The sequence below is a fragment of the Cnephaeus nilssonii genome (genome assembly GCF_951640355.1).
Source record: "Cnephaeus nilssonii genome assembly, chromosome: 14".
In the NCBI taxonomy this organism is placed as follows: Eukaryota; Metazoa; Chordata; class Mammalia; order Chiroptera; family Vespertilionidae; genus Cnephaeus; species Cnephaeus nilssonii.
The window spans coordinates 3,416,412-3,443,582 of record NC_137085.1 but is presented as its reverse complement, the minus strand read 5'-3'; the positions used below and the strand labels follow the sequence as shown (position 1 = coordinate 3,443,582).

The 27,171-nt window shown below is 63.4% G+C and overlaps 3 protein-coding genes across 16 annotated transcripts in view; 2 read left to right on the top strand and 1 right to left on the bottom strand.

Annotated features, from left to right (window-relative positions):
* PRRC2B (proline rich coiled-coil 2B) overlaps positions 1–4,305 on the top strand; it is a 75,539-nt gene extending 71,234 nt beyond the window's left edge. For 6 of the 12 annotated variants that reach the window (XM_079789653.1, XM_079789652.1, XM_079789651.1 and 3 more), the window contains exons 31-32: positions 818–899; positions 2,015–4,305. In XM_079789653.1, the coding sequence (XP_079645779.1) occupies positions 818–899; positions 2,015–2,149 (217 nt within the window). In that variant the 3' untranslated portion in view covers positions 2,150–4,305. The remainder of the gene's footprint in view (positions 1–817; positions 900–2,014) is intronic. The other 6 variants (XM_079789646.1, XM_079789655.1, XM_079789654.1 and 3 more) reach the window with 2 other exon arrangements.
* A 2,725-nt stretch (positions 4,306–7,030) lies between these two features.
* On the top strand, positions 7,031–22,625 carry POMT1 (protein O-mannosyltransferase 1). 3 transcript variants are annotated; one of them, XM_079790607.1, is made up of 20 exons: positions 7,031–7,137; positions 7,747–7,907; positions 8,940–9,046; positions 9,424–9,474; positions 10,213–10,359; positions 11,100–11,208; positions 11,505–11,570; positions 11,654–11,747; positions 11,864–12,019; positions 12,558–12,688; positions 13,088–13,183; positions 15,507–15,599; positions 16,113–16,209; positions 17,877–17,969; positions 18,161–18,281; positions 18,581–18,678; positions 19,045–19,158; positions 19,649–19,775; positions 21,100–21,277; positions 21,812–22,625. In XM_079790607.1, exons 2-20 carry the CDS (start codon positions 7,786–7,788, stop codon positions 21,984–21,986), a joined length of 2,175 nt encoding a protein of 724 aa, XP_079646733.1. In that variant the 5' UTR covers positions 7,031–7,137; positions 7,747–7,785; the 3' UTR covers positions 21,987–22,625. The 3 variants fall into 3 exon arrangements, with proteins under 3 accessions (XP_079646733.1, XP_079646735.1, XP_079646734.1); XM_079790609.1 differs by lacking the exons at positions 7,031–7,137; positions 7,747–7,907 and adding an exon at positions 7,955–8,149; XM_079790608.1 differs by lacking the exons at positions 7,031–7,137; positions 7,747–7,907 and adding an exon at positions 7,955–8,149 and having other exon boundaries at positions 8,922–9,046.
* A 60-nt stretch (positions 22,626–22,685) lies between these two features.
* On the bottom strand, positions 22,686–27,138 carry UCK1 (uridine-cytidine kinase 1). The gene is made up of 7 exons (XM_079790610.1): positions 26,927–27,138; positions 26,561–26,720; positions 25,820–25,916; positions 25,547–25,689; positions 25,364–25,458; positions 24,303–24,351; positions 22,686–23,801 (listed from the first exon to the last, which is right to left on the bottom strand). The coding sequence occupies exons 1-7, from the start codon at positions 27,032–27,034 to the stop codon at positions 23,620–23,622; spliced, it is 834 nt and encodes a 277-aa protein (XP_079646736.1). The 5' UTR covers positions 27,035–27,138; the 3' UTR covers positions 22,686–23,619.
* Positions 27,139–27,171: the final 33 nt, after the last annotated feature.

Here is a 27,171-nt window from a genome sequence, read left to right as displayed (position 1 = left end):
CTCCTGGCCACAGCCCGCCGTCCGGAGTCCTGGTGAACTCTGCACACAGCATTTCGCATACTTTTACCATGAAATCATTTTTTCACTTAGCACCTAATCACCCTTCCTGGGAACTGGTTGTCTGGGCAACGGAACACACATAGAAAGGTGTTCTACAGTATCGTTCCTTTTGTTATCTCCATCCCACCAACCTCCACCCCCCACCCAAAGAAAAGAAAGGGAAGACTAGAAAAATACTGGGCATGCCCTAACCGGTTTGGCTCCGTGGATAGAGTGTCGCCTGTGGACTGAAAGGTCCCAGGTTCGATTCCGGTCAAGGGCATGTACCTTGGTTGTGGGCTCATCCCCAGTAGGAGGTGTGCAGGAGGCAACTGAATTGATGTTTCTCTCTCATTGATGTTTCTAACTCTCTATCCCTCTCCCTTCCTCTCTGTAAAAAATCAATAAAAAATATTTTTTTAAAAAAAAGAAAAGAAAAATACTGGGCATAATTCTTAGGTTTAGAGACCTTTTATCTGGCCATAGAGTCCTGTTGGTCCAGACCCTCCAAGCCCTGAGAGACTTGCTCCTCCTGCCCGTCCATCTGTCTGGTCAGTGTCTGTCCGCAGTGCCACCTCGGTCTCTACCCCTGGGGGCATCTCCCTGAGCTGCGCTGGAGGATCCAGGGCGACTGAGCCCGCTCTTCCTCTGAGCTCGGCTGCCTGCGGTGTGTCTTCCTCCGCCGGGAGGTCTGTGAGCCCGAGCCAGGGCCGCGCGCCGGGCTTGACTCCCTCCGGTGGTGACGTGTGTTCTCACCCCCTGCCTTTGGTTTTTTCAGGCCTAGCTCTGCTAGCCCCAGTGGGAAGCCCTCTGGATCAGCAGTTAACATGGGCTCTGTGCAGGGACACTACGCTCACCAGGTAGAAGATGGCTTTCCAGACCTCCAGCCCCGACGCTTAGGCCCGTCTCCAAGCGCCAAAAGAGAAGGGACTGCCCACCCCGTTTGCATGCTCCTCTTACAGAGAGGCGTGCCCTAGCGCTTAGAGCATGGCGCCAGGGGTCGAGTCCTTCTGGCGAAGGCATTGCTCCTCCTGACGGGCGTCTGGATCCTTCCTTGTCCTGCAGAGAAGGGAGGATGCGGAGTCCCCGGAGAGGTGACGCCAGCAGGCGGACTGGCCTCCTAGCGATTCGGGCTGTGAAGGTGCTGGGACTGGGTTAGGTCTGTGGGTCAGCGCTAGCAGTCGGGCGTGCGCGTGAGCGTGCACACGTAGCCCTAGTAAGTGCCGTGTCTCGTCTGTCCTGGCTGGGAGGGACCGCGATGGCGTGGCATTTCCTGGCCATGGGGCACTGTTCTCACTGCTGCTCTCGAGCATGACGGGCTCCGGGCTCGGACGTGTCAGCGCAGGCGTCTAAGTAAAGCAGCTCCTGCCGGTGGAGGCGGAGGACTGGCCACTCGTTTCACTTCCCCCGGCGTGGCTCCCGGAGGGCCGCTCCTGGAGTTGCTTGGATTGAGCTGATGCTCATGGTGTGGGGCAGGTGGAGGCCGGTCACTCTGGCGCGCACTGCCCAGTGCTGACCTGAGAGTAGGGAGACCCTGATGTGAACCTGGAGGTCAGACTCGGTCCTGGGGGTAGGCTCTCGAAGGTCCGGGAGATGCACGCCTGCCGGAGGCCCCACCCCTGTGCAGACAGGCGGGTCTCTGCGGGGGCTTTGTCCCTGGGGGCACCGGGGGGGGGGGGGCACTGATTGGAGGAGGTTCTTCAGTCGGCCCTGTGGAGGCCTGCGGGCATCGCAGAACGCTCCCGGAGGACCCCGCGTCTTCCCGCCTCCGAATCACCGCACTCAGCGCCTGCGGGAGGGGACAGCAGCGCCACCCGTGTCCTTCCTGGGAGAGTTGCTTCTAGTCTGTCCACCGAAGGATGGACTCCTTAGGGTAGCTCTTCTCTGTGGGGCTCAGGAGCAGGAAGGGGGACTGTGTAGCCGCCGCCGGCTGCTGTGTGAGGGTAACTGCTTTGTCCCGTTCATCTGTCCAAAGGCAAAGCCACGAGTGGATGAGAAGCCCGGCCTGGGAGCCGTGACCCTGCAGGAGGCCCCCTTGGCCGCCTCCCAGGTGAAGCGCACAGGAGCCATCAAGCCTCGGGCGGTGAAAGTGGAGGAGAGCAAGGCCTGAGGTGCTGCCTGGCCGCCTCGCCGTGGGCAGAGCCGCCCCTCCGTCCAGCCGCCTGGCCGGCTGGCAGATCCTCTCTCCACTCCTGACAGCTCCGACCAACCAGCTTGCACCGTGGATATGGCGTTGACCTGCTTGCTTTCATACGAAACAGCAAACAACCCCTCCCGTCTCCTTTCCGCCCGCCCGGCCATGGCCATGAGGATGCAGCCGCGCGTGCAGGGGGGGCAGTGGGGGCGGCCCCCTCGGGCAGCTCCTCGGCGGGCTCAGTGCTTCCCCGCTCCCGTCCCGCACGGTGGTGTGGCAGCAGGTCCTCCCTTTGAAGCTTTTTGTTTTAAAAAGCAGCTGAAGCAGCCAAGGTTTTTACAGAGAAAGGAAAACAAACACAAGCGATGTCTGTGTAGCTGAACTTTTCTATGGTCTTCGCCAGCTTGCCCTGACCCCTTGTCCAGTAGTGGCGTCCCCTCTCCTGTTCAGTTTGAGACGTCCCTGCGAGGCGCCGCCTGCCCTTCGTTGGTTAGCCTCCGAGGTCACATAAGGCGTCCGGCTGCACCCCGGTGTCTGGCTGCGCCCCAGGAGCCCACGGGCAGCCTAGTGAGCTGGGTTGTACGTGCGGGTTTCTGTCCTGGAGCCTAAAGCCAGTGGACGTGCTGGCCGCTGGCCCTGAGGTGAAGCGCGGGGACACAGTCACTGGTGTATCCCAGGTTGGCCTGACTGTGAGCAGGCAGCACCACAGCCCCCCTCTGCCCCCCAACTCCCGTGTCTGCTTGAGGGCTCCGGCTCCCCGGGCTGCTGTCTCACTCACACTCCCTTTCCGGAAGCCTCCACTCTCCTGCGCCTTCTTCCCGGCGCCTTCTTCCCGGCCCCTCCTCCCCGGCAGCCACGCCCTGGGCTGGGGCCGGCAGGGCAGGTGGGGGGACAAGGGCCTGAGCTGAGCAGTGAGGTCAGCCTTTCCAGCGCGGGCAGGTCCGAGGGAGGCTGTGTGCAGGGCTGACCGGTTCTGAGACAACCTGAGCAGCCACCCAAGTCTGCAGAGCTGCCTCCAGCCGAAGGTTCACAGGAGCCGTTTTACGCTGAGCTGGAATCACCCCAGACCCTGTCATCCGAGGGGAGGGAGGGGAACACTTGGGTTTTGCACAGGCCCTTCAAGGAACTGAGCAGCACCCACACAGAGAGGGCGCAGCCACTGGTCCCAGGGAACCTGGCTCAGCAGAGCGGAAGGTGGGCGAGCTGCCACCCTGTGTCCCTGCAGGTGTGTGCTGGCTGCTCAGGCTGTTTCTCAGCTCTGTCCCGTGTAGGGAAAGAGGGCCCTTGGGCTGCTGACGTGGCTCGTGCTGTGATGGCGGCTTTAAGGCCGGGACAGCCGCCTGGCAGAGCTCCCGACTCGCGCCTGGAGGGCCAGTTTCCTCGGACGATGCTTTACTGCTCACTGCTCACGTGGTAGCTTTCTGCACCCTTTGTCTCCATCCTCAGACCTCACTTTCTGCTGGCTCCTCTCTCCCCTTCATCTCCTGAATCTTTACTCTGGAGCCCTGTCCTCACTCCTGCCCATGTGCTCATCTGCTCTACCCCTCCCCGCCCACGAGAGCTGCTGCCTGCCCCACGCCCCGCTGCCCTGCAGGAGCCACACGAGAGCTGCTGCCTGAACACCTGGAAACCTGCCCAGACCCGCCCACCTGGTTCTGGGGTCCCCTGCTTGTCGAAAGCAGAAAGGGTTTTCTCATGGTGAGATGCCCAGAACAGTCCTGGATGCTGTTACGAACTCAAGGTGTGCCCTGGTGATCCCGACAGAGTGACAGTGCTGTGTTTGAGGAAAAATAAAAACGAGGGTCACCTGCTCTCCAGCCCTTTTCTCTGCCCTGTATTTTCTACTCTCCCCCCCCCCCCAATAAAACAAACACTAGGATTTATTTATATGTATTGTTGTAGGTCTAGGTGAAGGAAGGAACGGTCCACTGCTCTATTTATAGATACGTCTGACTCCCCGTGAGGAGGGCCGGGAGTGCATGTGCCCTTCGTGCTTTCTCCACCTCGCGAGCCCCGCTGCGGGCGCTTCCCACCGAGACATTTCCAGCCGGACTCGGGCAGAGGGGAGGCCCGGGCCTGCTGCACCCCTCCCCTCCTTGGTCTGATTAAATGCAGTCTTCACTGCAGAGATATTTGAAGGTGCAATCTCTTCCTTTCACGTGGTTTCAGAGCTAAGCTCAAGGTAGTAGGACTCTGGGTCTTATTTTGGTTTCAAACCCCCCTCTTCAGAGCGCATATCCACACAGAGGCCTCGGCCAGGGTGTTTCGGGGCCTTTGGTGGGAACAGGTGAAAACCCAAACTTACCTTTCTGCTGCTGAGATGGGGGTGGTGTCCACGCCCTCATGCACCTTTGCCTGCTGGTCACCCTTCTGATGCTGGCAGCTCTGCCCTGGCTGTGGATGGTGCAGCCCACTGCTTGGCACCAGGAGCCCTGATGTAGCGTCTGTCTGGCGTCAACTGCCCAGCGGAGTGAACTCCCAGCGTGAGGGGTCGTGTGTCTGAGGCGGCGTCCACCGACCGAAGATTTCTCTGCCAGCTGTTTGGTCTGGTTTTCTTCACCGTTACTCCCCCGCTTCGGTCCACACTATTGTTTGCAAACTTGGAATTCATACACTTCTGGCTCTCGGTTCCAAAAGGGGGAAAACAGGATGACGGACACGTTTCAGAAAAATCGGTTTGCCCACTTTCAAAGCTGGGTCATTCCAGCCACTTCTCGGAATACTGAGCGTCTTGTTCCACACGGCCGCTCCAGCGAGGCCCTCGCCCTCCTGCCTCCTGGACGGGTGGTGAGATTTGTGACTGGTGCTCAGAGCCAAGGAGGAGGGGCGTGCATGTGCGAGGTCGTGGGGCGAACGTACAGCTCCTCCCTGCTGGCCGCTCCCCTCCACCAAGTAGCTGCGCGATGCCTCTCACCTGGACTTGCCCCTCTCACCTGCACACCAAGCCTGGGTAGGAAGGTCGTTTGGAAGTGGCCTTGGACAACCAAGATACTCGAGTGTTTGTGCTTTGTCGTGCTCTGTGATGAGGGGGACGTGCAGACTTCAGAAAGCCAGCCCTTGCGGTTTGAAAGCATGAGACAAGACCACCCAGGACAGGAACGCTCAGCGTTGGGGTCAGTTTGTCCCCCACCAAGCTCTCCACTCGGACCACCAGCGCGTGTTTGGCTAGTGACCTTCCAGGCGCATCCGACCTGCCGTTCAGTCCTCCCCCCATCCCCTCCCGCCGGGTTGGGTGGCCTCCATCACCCCCCTTCCAGGTGGGGTGGCCTCCAGGATGGTGGCAGTGTCCCCAGGGCCTGTCTTCAGCATGTTACAAAGCCTCCCAGGGGACACCGGACCGCAAGCTTCGGACCTCTCGCCTCGCATAGTGGAAAGGGTTTGGGGTTTTTTGTTCTTGAGAGGGTTTTTGTTTCCTTTTGTTTTTATTTTGGCCTTTCCTCTCTTTGTCTTTTCATAGAGACCAGATATTTGAAAGGGCAGACGATGGCTAAAGGCGGGATGTGCAGCTGTTCATACATTATTTGGGGGACGCTTTTGCCTTGGATGGGAAATGGAATCATGGTTCACAGGCCGTGGTGGCACTCACCCCTTGCCCTTTCCCTCCAGTCCAGTACCTATTGTTTCTCCTTTCAAATATGTGATTGTACTAACTCTTTCCATATGAAAGAATTCTCCTTATTTAAATAAAAAAGAAAGAAAAAAAGTAACACCCTGAAGCTGGACATGCTTTCTCAGGCTGTGTCCCTGGGTCTTCTGAGGTTTCCCTTTGAGGGTACCTGTTAATGAGTGACTTGACTGAGCTGCCTGAAAGCAACATGGGGAGAGAGGAGACAAACCTGTGGGGAAGGTGCATTTCCCCAGCGGGTCAGCAGTAGCAGTCCCCACGATGGTGGTGGGTGTGCATGGCGCCTGCCTGCCCTCGCCCGCCTCCCCGCGTCCCCGGAGAGGTGGGTGGTCAGCGGCGTCTGCTCTGCTGCCGCTGGAAGCGGGAGGGCGCTGCGCTGCACCTCAGTGTAGGAAGAGGAAGGACCAGAAGGCATGGGACAGGAGGGTCAGGGGCTTGCATCTGGGGTCAGGCGGCAGTTCTCCGTTCCGCCATCTCCCAGGTGTGACCTTCGACGACCTCGTTTGTCACTGTTTTAACTAGAACGTGGACTCTACAGGACCTACCTTAGGGGGTGGTGTGGGTTCAAAGAATGTAGGCAACTTACAGACTGCTCCCAAGTAAGTTTAACGTGTCCACGAGGAAACCCTGGCCCTGGGCAGGTGCCTTCGGAGCCCGATGGGTTAGAGGGGACCTGGGCCGCGGGTCTCACCCGACACCGCCCTACGCCCTGCCCTCCCAGCAGCGAGTCCGGGTGAGTCACCGCATGCTGGGGTGGGGTGGCCAGCATGTGGGACAGTCTTAGCAACAGCGTCAACGCAGTTATTGTGTCTGCAGCCGTCTGTCCGTCCGGGTTAACGTGCACACGGCGAGGGACCTGGCGAGTTCCCGAGGGTCATCGTCCCGGCCCCCGCGGTCCAGTGAGGACACGGCGGGCCCGCGCCACCGAGCGAAAGGACTTAGGGAGAATCTTGTGAAGCATAAGCGTGGGCCCTTCGTACTGGCCGGGAGGCGGCCTCCCCGCGCAGCCCCTGCAGCCCCTGCAGCCCCTGCAGCCCCTGCAGCCCCTGCAGCCCCTGCAGCCCCTGCAGCCCCTGCAGCCCCTGCGGCGCCCGCCCAGTGCGCACGCGCACCGCCCTCGCCCAGTGCGCACGCGCGGCGCTGCCCGACGGCCCCCGCAGGCGCCGCGAATCGAGCGTCGAGCAGGGCGGTGGGCGGTGCTGAGTGCCGAGCGGCCCCGCCCCGCCCCGCCCCGCCCCGCCCCGCGCGTGCGCCTCAGGAGCCCCCCAGGTCCGCACCCCCTGGCGGGTCCCAGGCGCGGCCGGGCCGGGGGAGCTGCTCTCCCGGGACCGAAAGGAAGGTGAGTACGTGTGCGGCCCCGGGGACGCGAGCCCAGTCTAGGGACCGGGAGAGTCAGCGCAGGAGGCGCGTGCGCGGCCCGCGGGCGAGCTGGGGCCCGGGGTCGGGTGCCGTCGAACGGGGGGGTGGACGCCCGGGAAAGAAGGGGACACCGGGTAAGGGAAACATTTGGTGACCAGTGGCCCGGGACTAGTGCAGCCTGCGGGAGAGAAGGGGGGCGCCCGGGGTGAGGAGCGGGGGCGTCCAGGGCAGACATACCTTCGAGGAGTGGCGGTCCAGGAGGGTGAAGCCCCCGGTGAGAAAGGGGGCGCCAGGGGCTGGTGCTGCGCCAGGAGGGGGGGAAGGGAAGGAGGCGCGAGGGGCAGAGGAGGCCCTGAGGTTCAGAAGGGGGAGGTCACCGGCCACCATGCCCAGCGGGGAGGGCGGGAAAGCCGCCTCATTCATTCACGCGTCCGCCCCGCCCCGCCCCGCCCCGCCAAGTGCTCGGCAGGTGTTGCGTGAATGAGTCTTCAGTCTGGAGGTTCCTGAACTCCCACCTGGGGTGACTGCGGTGCTCGGTGCTCGGCACAGCCTCCGGGGCCTTCCTGGTGGTCACCCCCGTTCTCTTTAGGTCTTTTCCAGGCACTGCTCCCCGTTGCTTTTCTACAAGATGTGGGCGTTTTTGCAGCGCCCCGTAGTGGTGACCGCGGATGTCAACCTGACCGTCGTGGCTCTGACCGCGGTGGGGCTGCTGAGCCGGCTGTGGCGCCTCACCTACCCCCGGGCCGTGGTGTAAGCCAAACTGTGGTTCAGGCGACAGCAAGTGTCTCTTCAACAGCACGAACGGGACAGGGAAGCGCGGGGCTTCTTGGGGCTGGGGTTGGGGCAGCTCCAGGAGAGGCGGGTCTGTCCCCGGGAAACCCCTGCAGAGCGCCCTCGCCCGGCGTTGCCCGTTGGCCTGGGGCAGGCGCAGAAGCCTCAGGTGACCATTTGAGACCTGGAGGTTGGCGGGCAGGAGGCTGAGGAACATGGAAGTGAGTCCTCATTGACCTTAGAGGTGCTCCCTGTTATAATGGGAAATGGTCCCTTTGATTGTTGAAGGGCTATTTGTTGTCTAATACATGTGTTCTTCTTCGTTTGACTTTTTATTATGGAAAGCATCAAACATATACAAATACGGGGAAAACAGCATGATGACCCCCTCACCCCTGTATTCATCACCCAGCTTCAACAGTTATCAACTCACGGGTAGGGGCCAGCGGGCCCGCCCCAATCGGCCAATCTGGCGGGTTGGCCAGCCGGCCCCGCCTCCTGGTCGAACTCCAGGTTGAGGGGACAGTTTGCATTATTAGCCTTTTATTATATAAGATAGCCACCCCCTCCCTGCAGTGGATTTTTGGAAGCAAGTCATAGACATATTTTATTCATAAGTAACTCAGTGGACTTGTGTCTCTTAAAGATCCAGATTCTTAATAAAACCCAAGACCACAGTAGCATCATCACACCTCAAAAAATGGACGGCGATTCCTTCGTGTCTTCACCTGAAAGCGTTTTGTCACAGTTGGTTCCTACGTGGAGCTGGTGGACAAGGGGGTTCGCCTCGGGTCCGCGAGGCCTTTCAGGGGCTGGCTAACGGCACACCCCTAAGTCCGAAGCGAGGGAGAGAAGCAGAACCGGTGTCCGGGGAAGGCTGTTGTATACGTGCCTTTCTGCCTGGGGACCCGCCGTGGTTGGGGCGGAGACCTGACCCCTGCCGATCGCTCCCTGAAGCCGTTTGGAGACATTTGTGCTTACAGTGAAGGGCAGTGTGGCTTTGTTTTTCAGTTTCGATGAAGTGTATTACGGGCAGTACCTCTCCTTCTACATGAAGCGGGTCTTCTTTTTGGATGCCAGCGGACCGCCCTTTGGCCACATGCTGCTGGCCTTGGGAGGTAGGAACCCTTCAAGAGTTCGAGGAGAGCCCGGCCGGCGGGGCTCAGGGGTTGAGCACCGACCTGTGAACCAGGAGGTCACAGTTCGATTCCCAGTCAGGGCACATGCCTGGGTTGCGGGCTTAATCCCCGGTCGGGGGTATGCAGGAGGCAGCCGATCGATGAGTCTCTCATCATTGATGTTTCTATCTCTCGCTCCTCCCTTCCATTCTGAAATCAATAAAAAAATATATATATTTTTTAAAGTTATATGCGAACTTTCTTGAGGGCAGAAGTCATGTCTTATTATTTACTTACTATTGTTTGCTATTGGCTGCCACTGTTTGGCACTCCTGAAATCTTGCTGAACGGATCGTTACTGATCCATCCTGTTACAGGTTACTTGGGAGGATTCGACGGCAACTTTCTGTGGAACAGAATTGGAGCAGGTACGTGCGCATTTCCACTGCCCTTGCTAATTTGCACGTATTAGAATGGGGAGCTAGTGGCCTTCATAGGAATGAACAGCTGTGGTTTATCAATGTGAGTCCAGGGTGTGATCAATTGTTTGGGTACAGGTGACAGACTTTCAAAAAACCTGGTAAACATCTAGTGTTTAGTTTCAATGATTACTCTATTTCTCTTTTGGATGTATAAATCGTGTGTGTTGCCACAATGACTTAAGACAGTGGTCGGCAAACCGCGGCTCGCAAGCCACATGCGGCTCTTTGGCCCCTTGAGTGTTCTAACGCCACTTCTTCAAAATAGACTCGCCCAGGCCGAAACCCAACTTCTGCGCATGGGCCACGAAGTTTCAATCACTGTACGTGCGCGCCCGCACATGGTATTTGATGGAAGAGCCATACTCAAGGGGCCAAAGAGCCGCATGTGGCTCGCGAGCCGCGGTTTGTCGACCACTGACTTAGGAGATAGGTGGGGTGAATGTATAAATAGGTAAAGCACGGACTAATTTCAGATCCTTAGTCTCATTCCTGTGTGCCATTGACTGTAGCGAGCGCATCTCAAAGGCGTGCTCGCACGTCAGTTCCCGATGAGGCCCCAGTGTTGTGAACGTTCGTGCTGGAGTCTATGAGGGTGAAACTCCGTTTGCAAATGCTGTGGCCCCGAGACCCCTGCGAGGTCCCACAGGCTCCGGTGCACTCAGCCCCGCTGTGGTTGCGTTCCAGAATACAGCAGCAACGTGCCCGTGTGGGCCCTGCGCCTGCTGCCGGCCCTCGCGGGCGCCCTGTCGGTGCCGATGGCCTACCAGATCCTGTGGGAGCTCCGTTTTTCTCACTGCGCCGCCGTGGGAGCCGCCCTGCTCATGCTCATCGGTGAGACCTGGGCCTCGGCCGGCTTTGGCTGGTGCAGGAGGAGCCACGGGTGGGCCTTGGCTACGCTTCAGCGTGGGACCCAGGAGAGCTCGGAGTTTAGTAGACGTGCCCCCTCAGCAGCTTCTGCTCAGAGGACGGAAGGAGGCTCAGGCAGCTGGTCCACATTTGTCTCTGGGGTCACCCTGCTCTCAGGCTGGGGGCTATGGAGGTGGGTGGCCAGACCACGTTGTGGAGGTGGGGCCGTGTGAGTTAGGGCTGTCCAGATAGGTGCCGGGTAACGGTGAGCACCTCACTGCACCCACGTCTGCCACTCCCTGATGGCCTGCCATGTTCCACCAGCTCCAGGCCCCACCCGTGGCGCTGGCAGAGGTTAGTGGGTAATCCTCAGAAAGGGCCTTTCAGCCGGGTCTCCAAACAAAGGAAATGAACTCACGTGCAAAGTCAGACCATCCAATAGAGAAAATGGAGGCCCTTTGCCAACATCAGGCCGTAGCACGCACGGCGCCCACAGAGCTGGTGTTTCTTCAGCAAATGAGAAAGAGAGAGGCTCAGAGGAGCTCAGTGACACGGTCTCGGGGTGTGACTCCCCCCAAGAACTTGCCCTCGCGGCTGCGGAGACTCCCCGATGCTGAGCGTCCGCCGTCCCGCTCTGGGCGGCTGGGAGGTTTGCTTTGTGGGTGTCTCACCTTCACGCCGTGGCCTCCTTCCAACACGCCCCCTCCCCCCCCCCGCCCCACCAGAGAACGCGCTGGTCACGCAGGCCAGGCTCATGCTCCTGGAATCGCTGCTGATCTTCTTCAACCTGCTGGCCGTGCTGTCCTACCTGAAGTTCTCCAACTGCCGGCACAGGTACGGCCGGGCCTGCCCGCTCCTTAACGAGAAAGAGGAGGCTGGGCCTTTTCATCCCGGGAGCGCCGCTGGCTGGCTGCAGCCACCAGACCGGCCCTCAGCTCATGGCTTCATAAATACCGCCTCGTTTTCCTGTAACTTAAACTAACCGGAGAAATGCTCTGGCCAAAAAGAACTCGCGGGACCGATGACGGGGAGAAGGGGGTCCATTTTCCGTGTCTCTGAAGCTCGGTCCAGGCAGCCGCCCTGGGGATCTCAGAGACCCGTTCGCAGCTCTGCCTCCGCCCCGCCCACAGGCCCTTCTCCCCCGGCTGGTGGCTGTGGCTGACGCTGACCGGAGTGGCCTGCTCCTGCGCCGTCGGGTGAGTCCGGCCGGGTCTGAGGCAGCGCCTGCGCCCTCCTCGTCTCTGTCTCATTTTAACTCGCCCTCCATCGGTCTCCTCAGCATCAAGTACATGGGCGTTTTCACGTACTTGCTGGTGCTCGGAGTCGCCGCCGTCCACACCTGGCACCTGATCGGAGACCGGGCTCTGTCACATGTAGGGGAGCCTGCCGCGTGGGTGCGCGGGGTGGGCTGGGGTGTTTGGTGGACGGGCGTCAGGAGGGCGCAGGAGCTGGAGCCCGCGTGCGAGGCGGTGTGCCCCCGTGTGCCCAGGTCTGTGTGCTGGGCCACGTGCTGGCCCGCACAGTGGCTCTGCTGGTCGTCCCGGCCGCGACGTACCTGCTGTTCTTCTACGTCCACTTGACGCTGCTCTGCCGCTCTGGGCCCCATGACCAGATCATGTCCAGCGCGTTCCAGGCCAGCCTGGAGGTGAGGAGAGGCCGTGGGAGGCTCGGGTTCTTCCACAGACACTGTCAGATGAGCCTCAGAGGGAGAGCCAGGGCGAGAAGGGAGGCCTGCGCCGGCGCTTCACACGGTCCGAGCGTCCCGAGGGTGCAGACGTGAGTGGAGGGGCAGCTCTCCTCGGGGTGACCGCAGTGTGGCCCCGAGACCCTGCGAGGTCCCATGGGCTCCGGCGGGCGTTAGGCCTCAGAGGACAGATCAGCTCGGCCTCATGCACACGAACTTTGCAGAAACAGTAGATGTGCCAGTGGAGGGGCTTAGGGTTGTGGCCTGAAGTCACACCGACCTGCTGGGAAATGCCGGAAAGCCGCTTTCTCACCCGTCAGCGACACAAGCCTGTCTCCGAGGCGGGTCCGAGCTCAGGGAGCGTGCAGTCAGTGGCTCTGATCAGTGTGACACCACAGAGCCGTGTCTCACGTAATTAGAACTGCCAGCGCCCGAGTCTGCTCCCAGGTGGGGGAGGGCTGTCCGGGACCCTGTCTTACTCGCCCCTTTTGGCCTCTAGGGGGGGCTGGCGCGGATCACACAAGGCCAGCCCCTGGAGGTGGCCTACGGCTCGCAGGTCACCCTGAAGAGCGCCTCGGGCAAGCCTGTGCCCTGCTGGCTCCACTCGCACCCGAGCACCTACCCGCTGAGGTGAGGAGGCCGCTGATTGAAGTTATAAGGTGTTTGTCGTATTGTTTCTGTTACCAACTTTCACGTGATGTGAGGAGGGTCGGGGAGACAGAGGGAGTTGAGCTCTTGGGTCTGACTGTCAGTCTTGGTATTTCTGTGTAAACCAGTGAGAGGGCTCGCTGGGCAGAGGGCCCGGCATGCCCATGTGGCAGCCTCGTGACCCCACACTGGTCGCGTTCTGCCCGCCGTGCGTGCTGTGTAGGGTCCCGTGCTGCGGCCCCTCTTAGATTTAAACTCTGTTTTACCTTATTTCCCCTAAACACCAGGCTGGGTAGTTTGCGGAGCCCTGGGGAGAGGCCGATGGGCCCGCCCCCGCTGCCAGCCCGCTGCAGACCCGGTCTCTGTTGACCCTCCATGCAGCTACGAGGACGGCCGGGGCAGCTCCCACCAGCAGCAGGTGACCTGTTACCCCTTCAAAGATGTCAACAACTGGTGGATCGTCAAGGACCCCGGGAGGTGCATACGGTCCTGGCCTCCAGCCTGACCGCACCGAGGCCAGCAGGGCCCTCACCATCTGCTCCACTCCTCCTGCCCGCCCTCACCCACTCACCTGCTCCCGCTCCTCCTGCCCGCCCTCACCCACTCACCTGCTCCCGCTCCTGCCCATCCTCACCCACTCACCTGCTCCCGCTCCTCCTGCCCACCCTCACCCACTCACCTGCTCCCGCTCCTGCCCATCCTCACCCACTCACCTGCTCCCGCTCCTCCTGCCCACCCTCACCCACTCACCTGCTCCCGCTCCTCCTGCCCACCCTCACCCACTCACCTGCTCCCGCTCCTCCTGCCCACCCTCACCCACTCACCTGCTCCCGCTCCTCCTGCCCACCCTCACCCACTCACCTGCTCCCGCTCCTGCCCATCCTCACCCACTCACCTGCTCCCGCTCCTCCTGCCCGCCCTCACCCACTCACCTGCTCCTGCTCCTCCTGCCCGCCCTCACCCACTCACCTGCTCCCGCTCCTCCTGCCCGCCCTCACCCACTCACCTGCTCCCGCTCCTGCCCATCCTCACCCACTCACCTGCTCCCGCTCCTCCTGCCCACCCTCACCCACTCACCTGCTCCTGCTCCTCCTGCCCGCCCTCACCCACTCACCTGCTCCCGCTCCTGCCCATCCTCACCCACTCACCTGCTCCTGCTCCTCCTGCCCGCCCTCACCCACTCACCTGCTCCCGCTCCTGCCCATCCTCACCCACTCACCTGCTCCCGCTCCTGCCCATCCTCACCCACTCACCTGCTCCCGCTCCTGCCCATCCTCACCCACTCACCTGCTCCCGCTCCTGCCCATCCTCACCCACTCACCTGCTCCCGCTCCTCCTGCCCGCCCTCACCCACTCACCTGCTCCTGCTCCTCCTGCCCGCCCTCACCCACTCACCTGCTCCCGCTCCTCCTGCCCGCCCTCACCCACTCACCTGCTCCCGCTCCTCCTGCCCGCCCTCACCCACTCACCTGCTCCCGCTCCTCCTGCCCGCCCTCACCCACTCACCTGCTCCCGCTCCTCCTGCCCGCCCTCACCCACTCACCTGCTCCCGCTCCTCCTGCCCGCCCTCACCCACTCACCTGCTCCCGCTCCTCCTGCCCGCCCTCACCCACTCACCTGCTACCGCTCCTCCTGCCCGCCCTCACCCACTCACCTGCTCCCGCTCCTCCTGCCCGCCCTCACCCACTCACCTGCTCCCGCTCCTGCCCGCCCTCACCCACTCACCTGCTCCCGCTCCTGCCCACCCTCACCCACTCACATGCTCCCGCTCCTCCTGCCTGCCCTCACCCACTCACCTGCTCCCGCTCCTGCCCGCCCTCACCCACTCACCTGCTCCCGCTCCTGCCCACCCTCACCCACTCACCTGCTCCCGCTCCTGCCCACCCTCACCCACTCACCTGCTCCCGCTCCTGCCCACCCTCACCCACTCACCTGCTCCCGCTCCTCCTGCCCGCCCTCACCCACTCACCTGCTCCCGCTCCTGCCCACCCTCACCCACTCACCTGCTCCCGCTCCTGCCCACCCTCACCCACTCACCTGCTCCCGCTCCTGCCCACCCTCACCCACTCACCTGCTCCCGCTCCTGCCCACCCTCACCCACTCACCTGCTCCCGCTCCTCCTGCCCGCCCTCACCCACTCACCTGCTCCCGCTCCTCCTGCCCGCCCTCACCCACTCACCTGCTCCCGCTCCTGCCCGCCCTCACGCACTCACCTGCCCCTGCATGGCTAGAGCAGGGCGGCCTCCTGCGTGGGCTTTGCGTCGCTGTCTGCCCGCAGCCTGTAACAGTCCTGCCCAGCTGGCTCCTCCGTACCTGACCCTTGGAGGCCAGTTCCTCCGGAGGCTCCTCGACCACCTGCAGGGCTCCTCACGCTCCCTGTCACCGTCCCTGTGGCTTCGCCTCATCCATTCCCACTTGCTCATGGCTCGCTTGCTCACGGTGTTGGTTTGCACCTGCTGCAGTGACGTGGCGGCCTGTGTTCAGCCGTGCTCAGCACCCAGCCCCGTGTCGGGGTCAGTGGGCCGGAGTACCTTCCCCGGTGGGCACTGAGCCAGTCTGTGTGAGGGGAGGAGTTCTGAGCGGCACCGCGGTGTTCGTAGGTAACACGGCGCGCCCAACATGCTTGGAAGCTTGGAAAGTGGCCATAGGTTTCAGAAACGAGTTCAGTAACATGGCTGTTTGCACGCTCACCTCGTACAAGGGACAAACTGGTTGGGTGGCTGCACATTCCAAATTGTCCCACTGGGAGCACCCAGAGCCCTCGACACGACAAGGCGACGTGCGGCTCCTGTCTTCCCAGGCACCAGCTGGAGGTGAGCAACCCGCCGAGGCCCGTGCGGCACGGGGACGTGGTGCAGCTGGTGCACGGCATGACCAGCCGCCTCCTCAACACGTGAGTCCAGCCGTCCCCCTCCTCCTCCCAGGTTCCCGTCTGTGCTCACCTGTACTCCCTGCGGGGGGGGGGGGGGGGGGACCCCGGGGATGGCGGCTGAGGGGAGCAGAGGGAGGGAGGTGGCTCTAGTGAGGGGCCAGGTGAGGGGAGAGCAGCCAGGCTCGCGCGCCCAGGGTGCAGCGGGGCTCCATCGGTGGTGTCCCCGATGTGTCAGTGAGCCCCCAGGACTGGGACTGGGGTTCGGTGGGGTCAGGAGGGCTGGGACACGTTGGCTCTCAGCCCTGACCTAACTCAGCCTCTGAGGGTGCCGGGCCGCCCCTCACTACACCACCATCCAGCGTCGCCAGGCGCCTCGCCGTACTTTACCTTCAGCGTGGTTACCGCATCCCTGGGTCCCAGCAGCTACGGGACCGCCGTCCCTTAGGCTGAGCTGGTTCTGTTTCTGAAAAGCGGCTTTTCCCGTAAAGAAACGGTGAGCTGAGGAGTTCCCGTGGGCATGGTTTGGTGTTGCAGGCACGACGTGGCAGCCCCCCTGAACCCCCACGCGCAGGAGGTGTCCTGCTACATCGACTACAACATCTCCATGCCCGCCCAGAGCCTCTGGAGGCTGGTGAGTCCGCGGCCACGGCAGACGGAGTGACCGCCGTGGCACACGCACACTTTCCAACGGGACGTTGGAAGCCGCCGTCCAGCCTGGTTCAGGTTCAGGTGTCACGGGGAAGGGACACAGCCCTCAGAGGTCGTGGGCGTTTTTACAGGGAGAGACTTCCACAGACCGTGGGTCTGGGCGCTGCTCTCAGACGCATCGTTTACAGGCAGTTGGTAAACGCTCGCTGCCGGCCTCTGGTCCACGTGGTTCTGCCGGGAGGAGGTGCCTCCGACTTGGTCACTTAGTCGGGGTCAAGACCAGGTCACTGAACCCGGGTCGGGGCCCCAGCACCCTCCGTCACCCAGGAGCCTCGGCCGGCCCTGGCCCGACAGGAGCACCTGCCCTGCTGCAGGCTCTCCCGGGCGAGGCCTGCCCTCGGGGAGTCCTGGGCTGGGCCTTCCCAGGGCACGTGGGATAGCGGCCGCCTTCCTCCGAGCGACCAGGGCAACGTGGCCCTTCATGCGACGAGCCTCGCTCTGCAGAGCTGCGGGCGGCGCACGTCCTGGTGTCCTGGATGTTGGCTGTCCGAGTTCAAGGGCGTGGGCTGAGCAATGGCACTGGGGCCGCCTCCCCAGGCTCCTGTAGCGGCAGCTCCGCTCAGCCCGCGTGTTCAGTGTGTGAGCTGCGTGTCCGGCGCCATGGGTGTGGCTGGTGGCCCTCAGCAAGGCGGGGCTGCGCAGGCCGGTTTCCATCTCTGTGCCCAGCAGCACCTGTCCTCCCCGTTCACGTGCGACAGACGTCCCTGTGCCGTGATGTTCTCAGCACCTGCTTCGCCGGCCTCTCCCCTGGCGTTCCCGCCTCCATGGGAGTGTCTGTGCCTGTTCCGTGACATCGGGAGCTGTCCCAAGGGTCCCACGCCCTCCCGCGCTGTCTTGTCGCTGAGGTCTCCTCGCTGACCCCTCTCCTCCTCCTCAGTCCCTGCTGGCGGCCCCGTCAGCCCCACACGGAGGAGGGGGAGGCAGGCTGACCGCAGTGCGGCCGCTACGCCGCCTCACGGCGCCCTCGAGAGGCTACAGCAATGCTGAGTGCTCCTCAGGTGCTGGTTGTCTCCTACCCGATGTCCGGAGTCCCCGGGGACAGCCTTCGGGGAGGTCTCTAACCTCCATGGCTCCATCTTTGCATTTGGGCCGAGCTCAGCCCTGTGGGTGAGCAGCCATCCCAGAAGGGCAGGGCGGGACCGTCTTTGGTCTCTGCCTGAAGGCTGAGCTGCTGCTGCCGGAGGCACTGTGTCCCCCGGATCAGCCCGCTGGCCCCCAGGATCAGCCCGCTGGCCCCCCCGGATCAGCCCGCTGGCCCCAGGATCAGCCCGCAGGCCCCCCCGGATCAGCCCGCTGGCCCCCAGGATCAGCCCGCTGGCCCCCCCGGATCAGCCCGCTGGCCCCCCCGGATCAGCCCGCTGGCCCCCCAGGATCAGCCCGCTGCCCCCCCCAGGATCAGCCCGCTGGCCCCCAGGATCAGCCCACTGGCCCCCCAGGATCAGCCCGCTGGCCCCCAGGATCAGCCCGCTGGCCCCCAGGATCAGCCCGCTGGCCCCCCAGCACCAGCCATCAGTTTCAGCACCTGTGACTGGCCTCACCTTCCCATTGAAGGAAGCCTGAGGGAATGTAACGGGAGATCTGCTCTTCTAGGACATCGTGAACCGAGAGTCGGACGCTGCGATCTGGAAGACCATCCTGTCGGAGGTGCGCCTCGTGCACCTGAACACGTCCGCCGTCCTGAAGGTAAGGGCGCGCTGCCTGACCCGAGCCACCGGCCGAGCCTGCCCTTCCCGACAGCTGTGCCAAGTGGGTGCCGCTTCCACGGAAGGTGGGGCCTTTCTAAGTCCTCAGAACTGAGCCTTGGCATGAGGACCTCATGGAGCCCCCCAGCCAGGGCCTGGCTCGCCCCTCACGCCCTCTTGTCCGCCTTCCAGCTGAGCGGGGCCCACCTCCCCGACTGGGGCTTTCGGCAGCTGGAGGTGGTTGGGGAGAAGCTGCCGCGGGGCTCCCACAAGAGCGCCGTGTGGACCGTGGAGGAGCACCGCTACGGCAGGAGTGAGTGCTGATCCCCGGGGACCGGTGAGAGCGGCCCAGCCCCCACACTCACACACAACACCCCTCCCATCCCGCTGAGGCTGCAGACACGGGGTCACCCTGCGGTCGACAGGCAGTGTGAGCCCAGCTTTCACGGGTCCAAAGACCCTCATTTGCCGGTAGTTTCTCGGGGGAGCAGAAGGGGATGCCGCCAGTCGCCGTGGGGTTTGAAAGGTGGGGAAGCCGCTGGCGCCGAGCCCACCGCTGTGCCCAGCTCCCTGCCTTAGCGGCTCCTCTCTTTCGGGCCGTGTGCCCGCCAGGCCAGGAGCAGAAGGAGAGGGAGCTGGAGCTGCACTCACCGACTCACGCGGACGTCAGCAGGAACCTGAGCTTCATGGCCAGATTCTCGGAGCTGCAGGTGACGCGGAGCGGGAGGCGGGACGGGGGCTGTGGAGTCCTCGCCTCCCCCAGTCAGTTACCTGGGACCTGACGCAGTGGGAAAGGAGCGCGTCCCTCCCTCCGCCACCCAGCCACCCAGCATGCCACTCTGCCAGGCCCCAGTCAATACGATGGAGACCAGAAACACGGGCCCCTGGTCTAGATGTGCCCTTAGCTGAGGTGGCTGGAGCCCCTGGGCCGGCCACTTCCTGGCCACCGCAGGTTGGAATTCAGGTCTGCCGAGCCTGCCTGTCAGGCCGCCGCTGCCTCTGGCGCGTTCCGATGAACTGGAGGTGGCCCCACGTGCAGCGCCCGGCCGCCTGACGGGCCTCTGGCTGTGTTGCAGTGGAGGATGCTGACGGTGAGGAGCGACGACTCGGAGCATAAGTACAGCTCCACGCCGCTGGACTGGGTCACCCTGGACACCAACATCGCCTACTGGCTGCACCCCAGGACCAGTGTGAGCAGAGCCGCTGTGGCCTTACCCCTCTGCTTCCCGCAGGGTCTGCTTGCTCCTGGGCTGGCCTCGCGGAGCCGAGGAGCCAGGGCGCGGCTACGGCGGGAGGAGGGCCCTTCTGCTCTGTGGGCGCACCGCGCCTCCCGTGTGTGGGCAGAGCTTCCTTCAGGCACCTGTTGTCGCTGCACCGGTGAAGGCGGCAGAGCCTGCCCAGCCATCACTCCTGGGATGACACGAGCTGCCGATGCTCATGTCCTCCCGGCCCAGAGCGCGGCCGAGCGGTCCCTGGCAGAACGGCCCCGGACGCACCCTTAGCTCTGCGTTGCTCGGTGGGAGGCCCTCTGGGAGCAGCCTGCTGTTGAAAACAGTCCCGCTCCTCCTGGTTGTAGGGAAACCCCGCGCGTCCTAGAAAGGGCCTCCTCGGGAACAGGCCTGTGCCCTCAGGGGCTGGGGCTCCCCATGGAGGCCGAGCTGATGGCATCTCTGTCCTCAGGCTCAGATCCACCTGCTGGGGAACGTGGTGATCTGGGCTTCCGCCGGCCTCGCCACCGCGCTGTACGCCCTGCTCTTCTGCTGGTACCTGCTCCGACGCCGGAGGCGTGTCTGTGAGCTCCCTGAGGGTGCGTGCACTGCTCCCCGTTTCTCCTCCTCCTAGTTCTGACCAGAGCTCAGCTCACCAGGAAGCTCTGCCTTTAGGTGGCATCTTCGTTTCTGCATCCAGGGACATAAATTATTTCTGTCTCCCCAGAGACAAAATGTTGCAGTTCAGCTCCCACGTGGCCTTCGGGGCTTCTCCAGGGAGGTGTGGGCAGGGGGGTGCAGGCACTGGGCAGGGGGGTGCAGGCACTGGGCAGGGGGTGCGGGCACTGGGCAGGGGGTGCGGGCACTGGGCAGGCGGTGCGGACACTGGATGGGGGGTGTAGGCACTGGGCGGGGGGTGCAGGCACTGGGCAGGGGGTGCGGGCACTGGGCAGGCGGTGCGGGCACTGGATGGGGGGTGTAGGCACTGGATGGGGGGTGTAGGCACTGGGCGGGGGGTGCAGGCACTGGGCAGGGGGTGCAGGCACTGGGCAGGCGGTGTGGGCACTGGATGGGGGGTGTAGGCACTGGATGGGGGGGTGTAGGCACTGGGCGGGGGGTGCAGGCACTGGGCGGGGGGTGCGGGCACTGGATGGGGGGGTGTAGGCACTGGGCAGGGGGTGCAGGCACTGGGCAGGGGGTGCAGGCACTGGACAGGGGTGTGCGGGCACTGGGCAGGGGGGTGTGGGCACTGGGTAGGTGGTGCAGGCACTGGACAGAGGGGTGTAGGCACTGGATGGGGGGTGTAGGCACTGGGCAGGGGGTGCAGACACTGGACAGGGGGGTGTAGGCACTGGATGGGGGGTGTAGGCACTGGGCAGGGGGTGCGGGCACTGGGCAGGCGGTGCGGGCACTGGGCAGGGGGGTGCAAGCACTGGGCGCGGGCACTGGGCAGGCGGTGCGGGCACTGGGCAGGGGTGGCTGGTGAGCCGAGGGCGGAGCCACCATGGGCACCCAGTCGAGGGTCTGGTGTTTGCTAGTAACAGAAACCCACTGAGCACCATCTCCAAACAGAAAAGGAATGAGCCCCAGGGCAGACAGGACCGGAAGGCACCTCCCACCACGGGGCTCCGGGAGCTGGTCCCTCCTCCCCATTGGACGGGGCCCCTCAGCTCCCGGAGGTCCCCACCGATAATCCTGAGACACAGGACCCTCACTAGCAGCAGAGGCGGGGCCTCCCCCAAGGGCTGGTATTTCTCAGAAGGACAGAGAGGACCCAGCAGGGCGCTGCAGGGGTTGAGGACCAGCCTGTTCTTCCTCCAGCGATGGGGCGGGGGTGTGAGGAGTGGAGAGCTGAGCCTGCAGGTGACTTAGGGACAGTGAGCCCGGTCGGCCATCAGCGCTGGCCTACACCACCCTCCCCAGATTCCTGGCTGCGCTGGGTGCTGGCCGGGGCCCTGTGTGCCGGCGGCTGGGCGGTGAACTACCTCCCGTTCTTCCTGATGGAGAAGACGCTCTTCCTCTACCACTACCTGCCCGCACTCACCTTCCAGATCCTTCTGCTGCCCGTGGTTTTGCAGCACATCAGCGAGCACCTGTGCAGGTCTGAGCCTTGGAGCGCCCCTGAGGGCAGGGGCTCCTGTGCGGCCATCAGTGTGAGGGGCGGCTGAGGCCCTGGGTCGGAGGCCAGGCCTGCGCTGGGAGATGCACAGCCTTTGGGGTGGGAAAGGGGAAGTAGGCCTGTGGTCGAGAAGACCAGGAGGAAGGCGAGCAACGGGAGCCGGGCGGGGGGGGGGGGGGCTCTCCAACAGCCAGTGGTTATTGGCCGGATTGCAGGGCGCAGAGGAGGGAGACCAGGAAGCTGTAACCTGAGCGGCCCGGGGCCGGGGAGTCTGGAAGCCTCGGAGGGCCGTGATACACGGGTTCACGTTCAGGTGGAGCAGAGGTCGGAGACCTGAGAAGTAGGCCAGCGAGGAAGGTCATGCTGGGCGCCAGGCAGGCTGTGAGGGGGTGACGGGCGGGGTGACAGGAGGAAGAGGCCAGGTCGGGGACCACCAGATGACAGATGCTGCGTGCCGGCGGCCACAGTGGGGAAGAGCCAGCCCCTCACACCCGCGCTCTGCTCTGGCGCCCACAGGTCCCAGCTCCACAGGAGCCTGTTCGGCGCCCTGGTGGTGGCGTGGTACTCCGCCGCCTGCCACGTGTTTAACGTGCTGCGCCCACTGACCTACGGGGACAAGTCGCTGTCATCCAGCGACCTCCAGGCCCTTCGCTGGAGAGAGAGCTGGGACATCCTGATCCGCAAACACTAGCAGGACCCGGCACGAGACATCCGGGTCGGGACCGGGACACGCTCAGGGGGGCTGGCCAGGCCTGGCAGGCGCGCTCCTCTCGTTTCCTTCACCTGAAGCACTTCCCTTTATGCGGGCAATGAAGAACACGCTATGCCCACGAATCCCGGAGCCCTACACGGGACGTGTGTGTGGAGTGGCTCGTGCGGGACTTGGCGACAGAGGAGAGATGGCAGGGAGTGCGAGTGACGGGTGTTAGGGTCAGACCAGACGGACCGGGCTTGCTAACACACGCCTGATCCTCCCTCCCGAGCACCCACTGGCCCCGAGCTGGAGCCGCAGTCCCTGAGTGAAGACGGTAACCCTGTGTCAACCCTGTTGCTGACTGCAAATCGCAAGGTTGACGAGGAGCAGACAGTCAAGGTGTCATCTGTTCCTTGTCCTGATCTCGCCTTTGGGTGTAATTAAAAAGGGAACACTGCCCTTGCCACCTTGGTTCAGTGGACAGAGCGCCAGCTTGCGGACTGAAGGGTCCCAGGTTCAAGTCTGGCCAAGGGCACATGCCTGGGTTGCGGGCTTGATCCCCAGTAGGGGGCATGTAGGAGGCTGCCAATCAGTGATTCTCATCATAGATGTTTCTCTCCCCTCCTCTCTGAAGTCAATAAATATATTTTAAAAAAATAATAAAAAGGGACCACTGGTGTTCATATTGGTTATTTATTGATTCTCTCCCCAAAGGGCACAACACGCTTGACACAACTGTCGCAGTCACCAGCAGCTGGCCACGGCTCAGCCCATGTCAGGAGTTGTGTGACCAGCTACTACTCCATAGAAAGAACCCAGAGTGCCACTCAGGTTAGCAGCGATGGGGCAGGACCCCTTTAACACGTGGCCACCACGTGGGGAGGGAGACGGGCTGGCTTTGGGCCACAGCACTCGCTCATGCCTCCGGGTCCAGCATACTCCTTGGCTAGAGGTGGGGACAGCACCCTGGGCTCAGGGTCCCCTGGTGGACACTCCCCAGCAGGGGCCGGGCAGGCTCGGGCGTCCCTGCTTCCTGTCTGGTGCTGGTTAAAAACACGCCTGTCCCCAAGGCTCCTTCCCCGCCCTGCCTGGAGCCCAGGCTGGGAGAAAGGAGGCATCTCTGGTCCTCACAGCAGCGTGTCCCAGGCTGGATCACACCCACTGCGGGTCACAAAACTGGGTTACTAGCTCACACTACACGGTGTTAGGAAACAAAACATGGGGTGTACAACATAAAAAGGGGGAGTATTTTCACACTTTCAGTCGCACATGTGTGAGAACTGATCATACCAGAAAGACTCGCTGTGAGACCACAGTCAGAGCACTGAACACGGTGTCCCGGCGTCCCTCCTCCTCCTCCCACAGCACGGCCCCCGTCTCCCCGAGCGAGCATCACAGGCTGCCACTCGCCCTGTGCCACTTCTCAGTGACCTGGCCCTCCCACCCTCCTCACCACGAGGGAGCAGGTGCAGACACTGCCCCCACCCCATCGAACTGGGGGGACCACGCGTCCAGGGTCCAGGTCCTGAGGACACTCCGACTCTCACGCTGGCCGTCCCAGAGGCGGAGAGGAAGCAGCAGGTGTGGGGCAGGCGGGCACCTCCAGGGCCTGCGGGAGGCGCATGCCCACTCAGTGCGGCCTACTGCTGGACTCCAGGTGCGACCGCTTGCCGGGGGCCAGCACCCCAGGGTGGTCTCCGGGCTCAGGAAGCGTCCTCTTGCAGCTGCGCCCGTTGGCCCCTCCGCGGTGCCACTTGCAGATGTCCCCGTTCAGGATGTCCTGGATGTGCTGCACAATCAGGTTGATGGCGACTGCGCAGAGACAGACAAGAGCGCGTCAGCCGCACGCACCCTCCGCCCCCTCGCCAACGTCTGTCCAGCACTGGGTCTCAGCAGACAGAAAACGTACGTCCAGGCCTGGGCACCGACTTGCTGCCTGGGTCAGCGAGCATTTCTGCTGACCTGCAGCCTGGTTAAGACTCCCTGCTAACAGTGACCCCACCAGCTTTCTCTGTGCTAACAGTGACCCTACCACCAGCTTTCTCTGTGCTAACAGTGACCCCGCCAGCTTTCTCTGTGCTAACAGTGACCCTACCACCAGCTTTCTCTGTGCTAACAGTGACCCCACCAGCTTTCTCTGTGCTAACAGTGACCCCACCACCAGCTTTCTCTGTGCTAACAGTGACCCCACCAGCTTTAGGAGGTGTAACTGACACATGATGCAACGCTGTCAGGGACCACGGGGTGGAACAGTGCCTGCCTCGGGGCTCTGGGCGGACAGGGGTCAGGCAGCCCATCAGGCCTGGTTCTTACCCATATTGTCAACCCCTCGGGGGATGATCACATCCGCATATTTCTTTGTCTGCAACACAAAAAGGAGGATCTTTAAAACCTGCCCACCCCCCACCCAAGGTGACATCCCGTAGCCCAGGGCACAGCTGATGCAGTGGCAGAGGAGCAAGCCCTGGGGTGCCCGGGTCCCTGGGTCACAGGCAGGAGGGGTAGCTGGCAGGGATGGGCAGTTATCAAGGTGTGGTGGCCAGGCAGCCAGGAGAACTGGTATCTCCTGCGTCTCTGAAATGCTGTGCTCTGCTCGATGCTACGAACAGTCTCCCGGACGGTTTCTGTGCTAACAGCTGAACCCACTGGGCCAAGTGAGGTGGCACCCTCCACCACCTGCTTCCTCTGCAAGAACCCGGAGGAGTGGCGGGTGCGCGGGGCGCACGGCACACAGGAGCGGCCGCAGTGCAGCTGCCAACATGCCGGGCATCGCTGCCTCTCGCCAGCCCTGTGTGAGGGCGGGGCGGGGCTGCCGGGGACACACCTGCATCAGGCGAAGCATAGGGAGGGGAGGAGACAATGGTGTGGGCCCGGGGACGGACCTATGAACCGTCGGGTGTCGGCGTGTGAATTTGGGCCAAGGAGACATGTTACAAGAGATGCGCCAGAGGCAGGAGGGGCAGCCCGGGCGGCTGTGTCTGCAGGCAGCGGACCTGAGATGGAGGCCAGCAAAGGGGGTAAGCAAGACAGCCCGTGCCGTCAGGTGATGAGAAGCCCCCTGGGAACAGACGGCAGGCCCGAGGCCGGGAGCAGAGGGACTCGGGGTCATCCTGCACAGGCAATCCGATGACCTGGGTCAAGACCTGAAGCAGGAGGGAGCTGGTGTGGCGACGGGGAGTGGCTTTTCTCGGCAGAGGGAGCAGCAAGGGCCAAGGAGGCCTGGAGAGCTGAGAACTCGCTGGGTAGCTGGGTACCAGCTAAATTCTCCATTTATAGATCAGACCCGGGCATCCCCCACCAGCTCCCACAGAACCAGGCATCGTGTCTCTGGAGGGAGAGAGCGCAGGCGTTCCCAAACAGGCGCCAGGCGGTACCGGCAGGCAGAACTCCTCGAAGGCTGGCTTGACGAAGGTGGTGTACTGGGTCAGAATCTGCTCCAGGTCCCTCCCGCGGTTCACGTCTCGGAGAACTGCAGCGACAGGAGCCCGGTGGCCGCCGTCAGACCCGGAAATGACCGCCCAGCCTCGGCCAGGGGAGGGAGGCCGAGAGCGCCTTACCTCTCCTCGACAGCCTGACGTCGGAGTCCGTGTCCACAAAGAGGCGCAGGTGGAACATGTCCCGGATCTCCTGGCTGTAGAAGACCAGGATGCCCTCAAACAGGACCACGTCCGCCGGGTACACCACCGTGGTCTCCGGTAACCTGCGGGCGAGAGCAGGGAGCGGGCCCTGACTCCACCGAGGAAACATCACGGTGGGAGGGGTGGCTGCTGCGGGCGGCCTGTAAGCCCCGGAGGGGACGCCCTGCCTGCCTCCGGGAACCACCTGCTCACCTGGAGTGGGTCACAAAGTCATAGGTTGGGACCTCGACAGTTTTGCCCTCCACGATGTTTTTCAGAGTCCTGTGCATCAAGTCATTGTCAAAAGCATCTGCAGGGATGGCACAAAAGGCAAGACAGTCCAGGCGTCCTGTGCTGGGACTGGGGGGCGGGGGGGGGGAGCGTCCTCGGCCACAGCTGATGCTGGTGGTACCGGGACCTCAGGAACACTTGGGCCGGCAGTGGCGTCTACATCCTACATTTGCAGAGCCCTCTGCAGTCCAGTACCCATAGGATGGCCCTGTCCTTGCTGACCCCAGGCTGCTGTCCCCGGGAAAGAATGAAGCTGGGAGTCAGCCGCAGAGCGATCTTCGGGTCGTGGCAGGCAGGGCAGGCCGCCTCCTCTGGCCGTGACCCTCCCCAACCCCCCAATTGCCACCTGTTCCCCTGGCCCCGACCAACCAGGAAACAAAGTTTCAGGCCCTGGGCTCTGCTTGCCGGCCTCTCAGGGACTTTGGCCCAGGCAGTGGGGAGGGAAAGACCCCAGTGGACAGTGGTGAGTGCAGAGGCCCCGGGGAGGTGAGTGGACTCCCAAAGGCCCCGCCCGCTGGCTGGCTCCAACCAGGGCCCAGGGCCCAGCGCCCACTCCACCTCGGGGTGTCTGGGCAATTGCATGGACCCACTCAGCTCTCCGCAACCCTGGACCCCGGCCCCGGCCGCCCTCCCGCCTCCGCCCGCTGAGGGCGGCAGATCTACCTGGGTGGTCGAAGTTGTACTGGCCCTTCAAGGCCTTGGCCTTCTGCTCCGCCGTCAGCACCTTGTAGAACCGGTCTTGGCTCAGGATGACCACCTTCCGCTGCCGGTGGTCCACTTCGTTCTGGCCCAGCAGCTCCATGATCTTCTCACACACCGTGGACTGGGGCGCAGACAGGGCCCCTGAGCCGCCTCCCCCAGGGCGCTTCCGGCTCTGGACGCGGACCCGCCCGCCCGCCCGCGCGGGGGCCCCATCCCTCCCGGCGCCCCGCCCCCGCCCCGCAGCCCGGGCTCGGGTCTCCTCCCCGCACCGAGACGGGCCCGGGTCGCGGAGACGCGCAGGCCCCGCCGGGCCGCCCAGCCCCTTACCTTGCCGCTGGCGGTGCCGCCGCTCACCCCGATCAGGAAGGGCCGCTGGTGAGGCCGGTCCGCCTCGGGCGTGGCGCCCCCGCAGTCGTCGCCTCCAGGCGAAGCCATCTACAGCCCCGCCGGTCGGCATCGGGTTCCTCGCTGCGGTCTCCTCCCCAGACCAGCCGCCTCGACCGCCCCCTCGCTAAGGTCGGAGACGCCCCCTCGGAGCTCCACTTCCGGGGAGCGCGCCGCGAGCGGGCGCG

Coding starts and splice junctions, on each gene's coding strand:
- POMT1 (XM_079790607.1), top strand. CDS start 7,786: ATGTGGGCGTTTTTGCAGCGCCCCGTAGTGGTGACCGCGGATGTCAAC. Junction 13,184..15,506: donor ATCGTCAAGGACCCCGGGAG/GTGCATACGGTC, acceptor CTGTCTTCCCAG/GCACCAGCTGGAGGTGAGCA. Junction 18,282..18,580: donor GGAGCACCGCTACGGCAGGA/GTGAGTGCTGAT, acceptor TGTGCCCGCCAG/GCCAGGAGCAGAAGGAGAGG.
- UCK1 (XM_079790610.1), bottom strand. CDS start 27,034: ATGGCTTCGCCTGGAGGCGACGACTGCGGGGGCGCCACGCCCGAGGCG. Junction 26,721..26,926: donor GCGGCACCGCCAGCGGCAAG/GTAAGGGGCTGG, acceptor TCTGCGCCCCAG/TCCACGGTGTGTGAGAAGAT. Junction 25,459..25,546: donor CGTCAGGCTGTCGAGGAGAG/GTAAGGCGCTCT, acceptor CTGTCGCTGCAG/TTCTCCGAGACGTGAACCGC.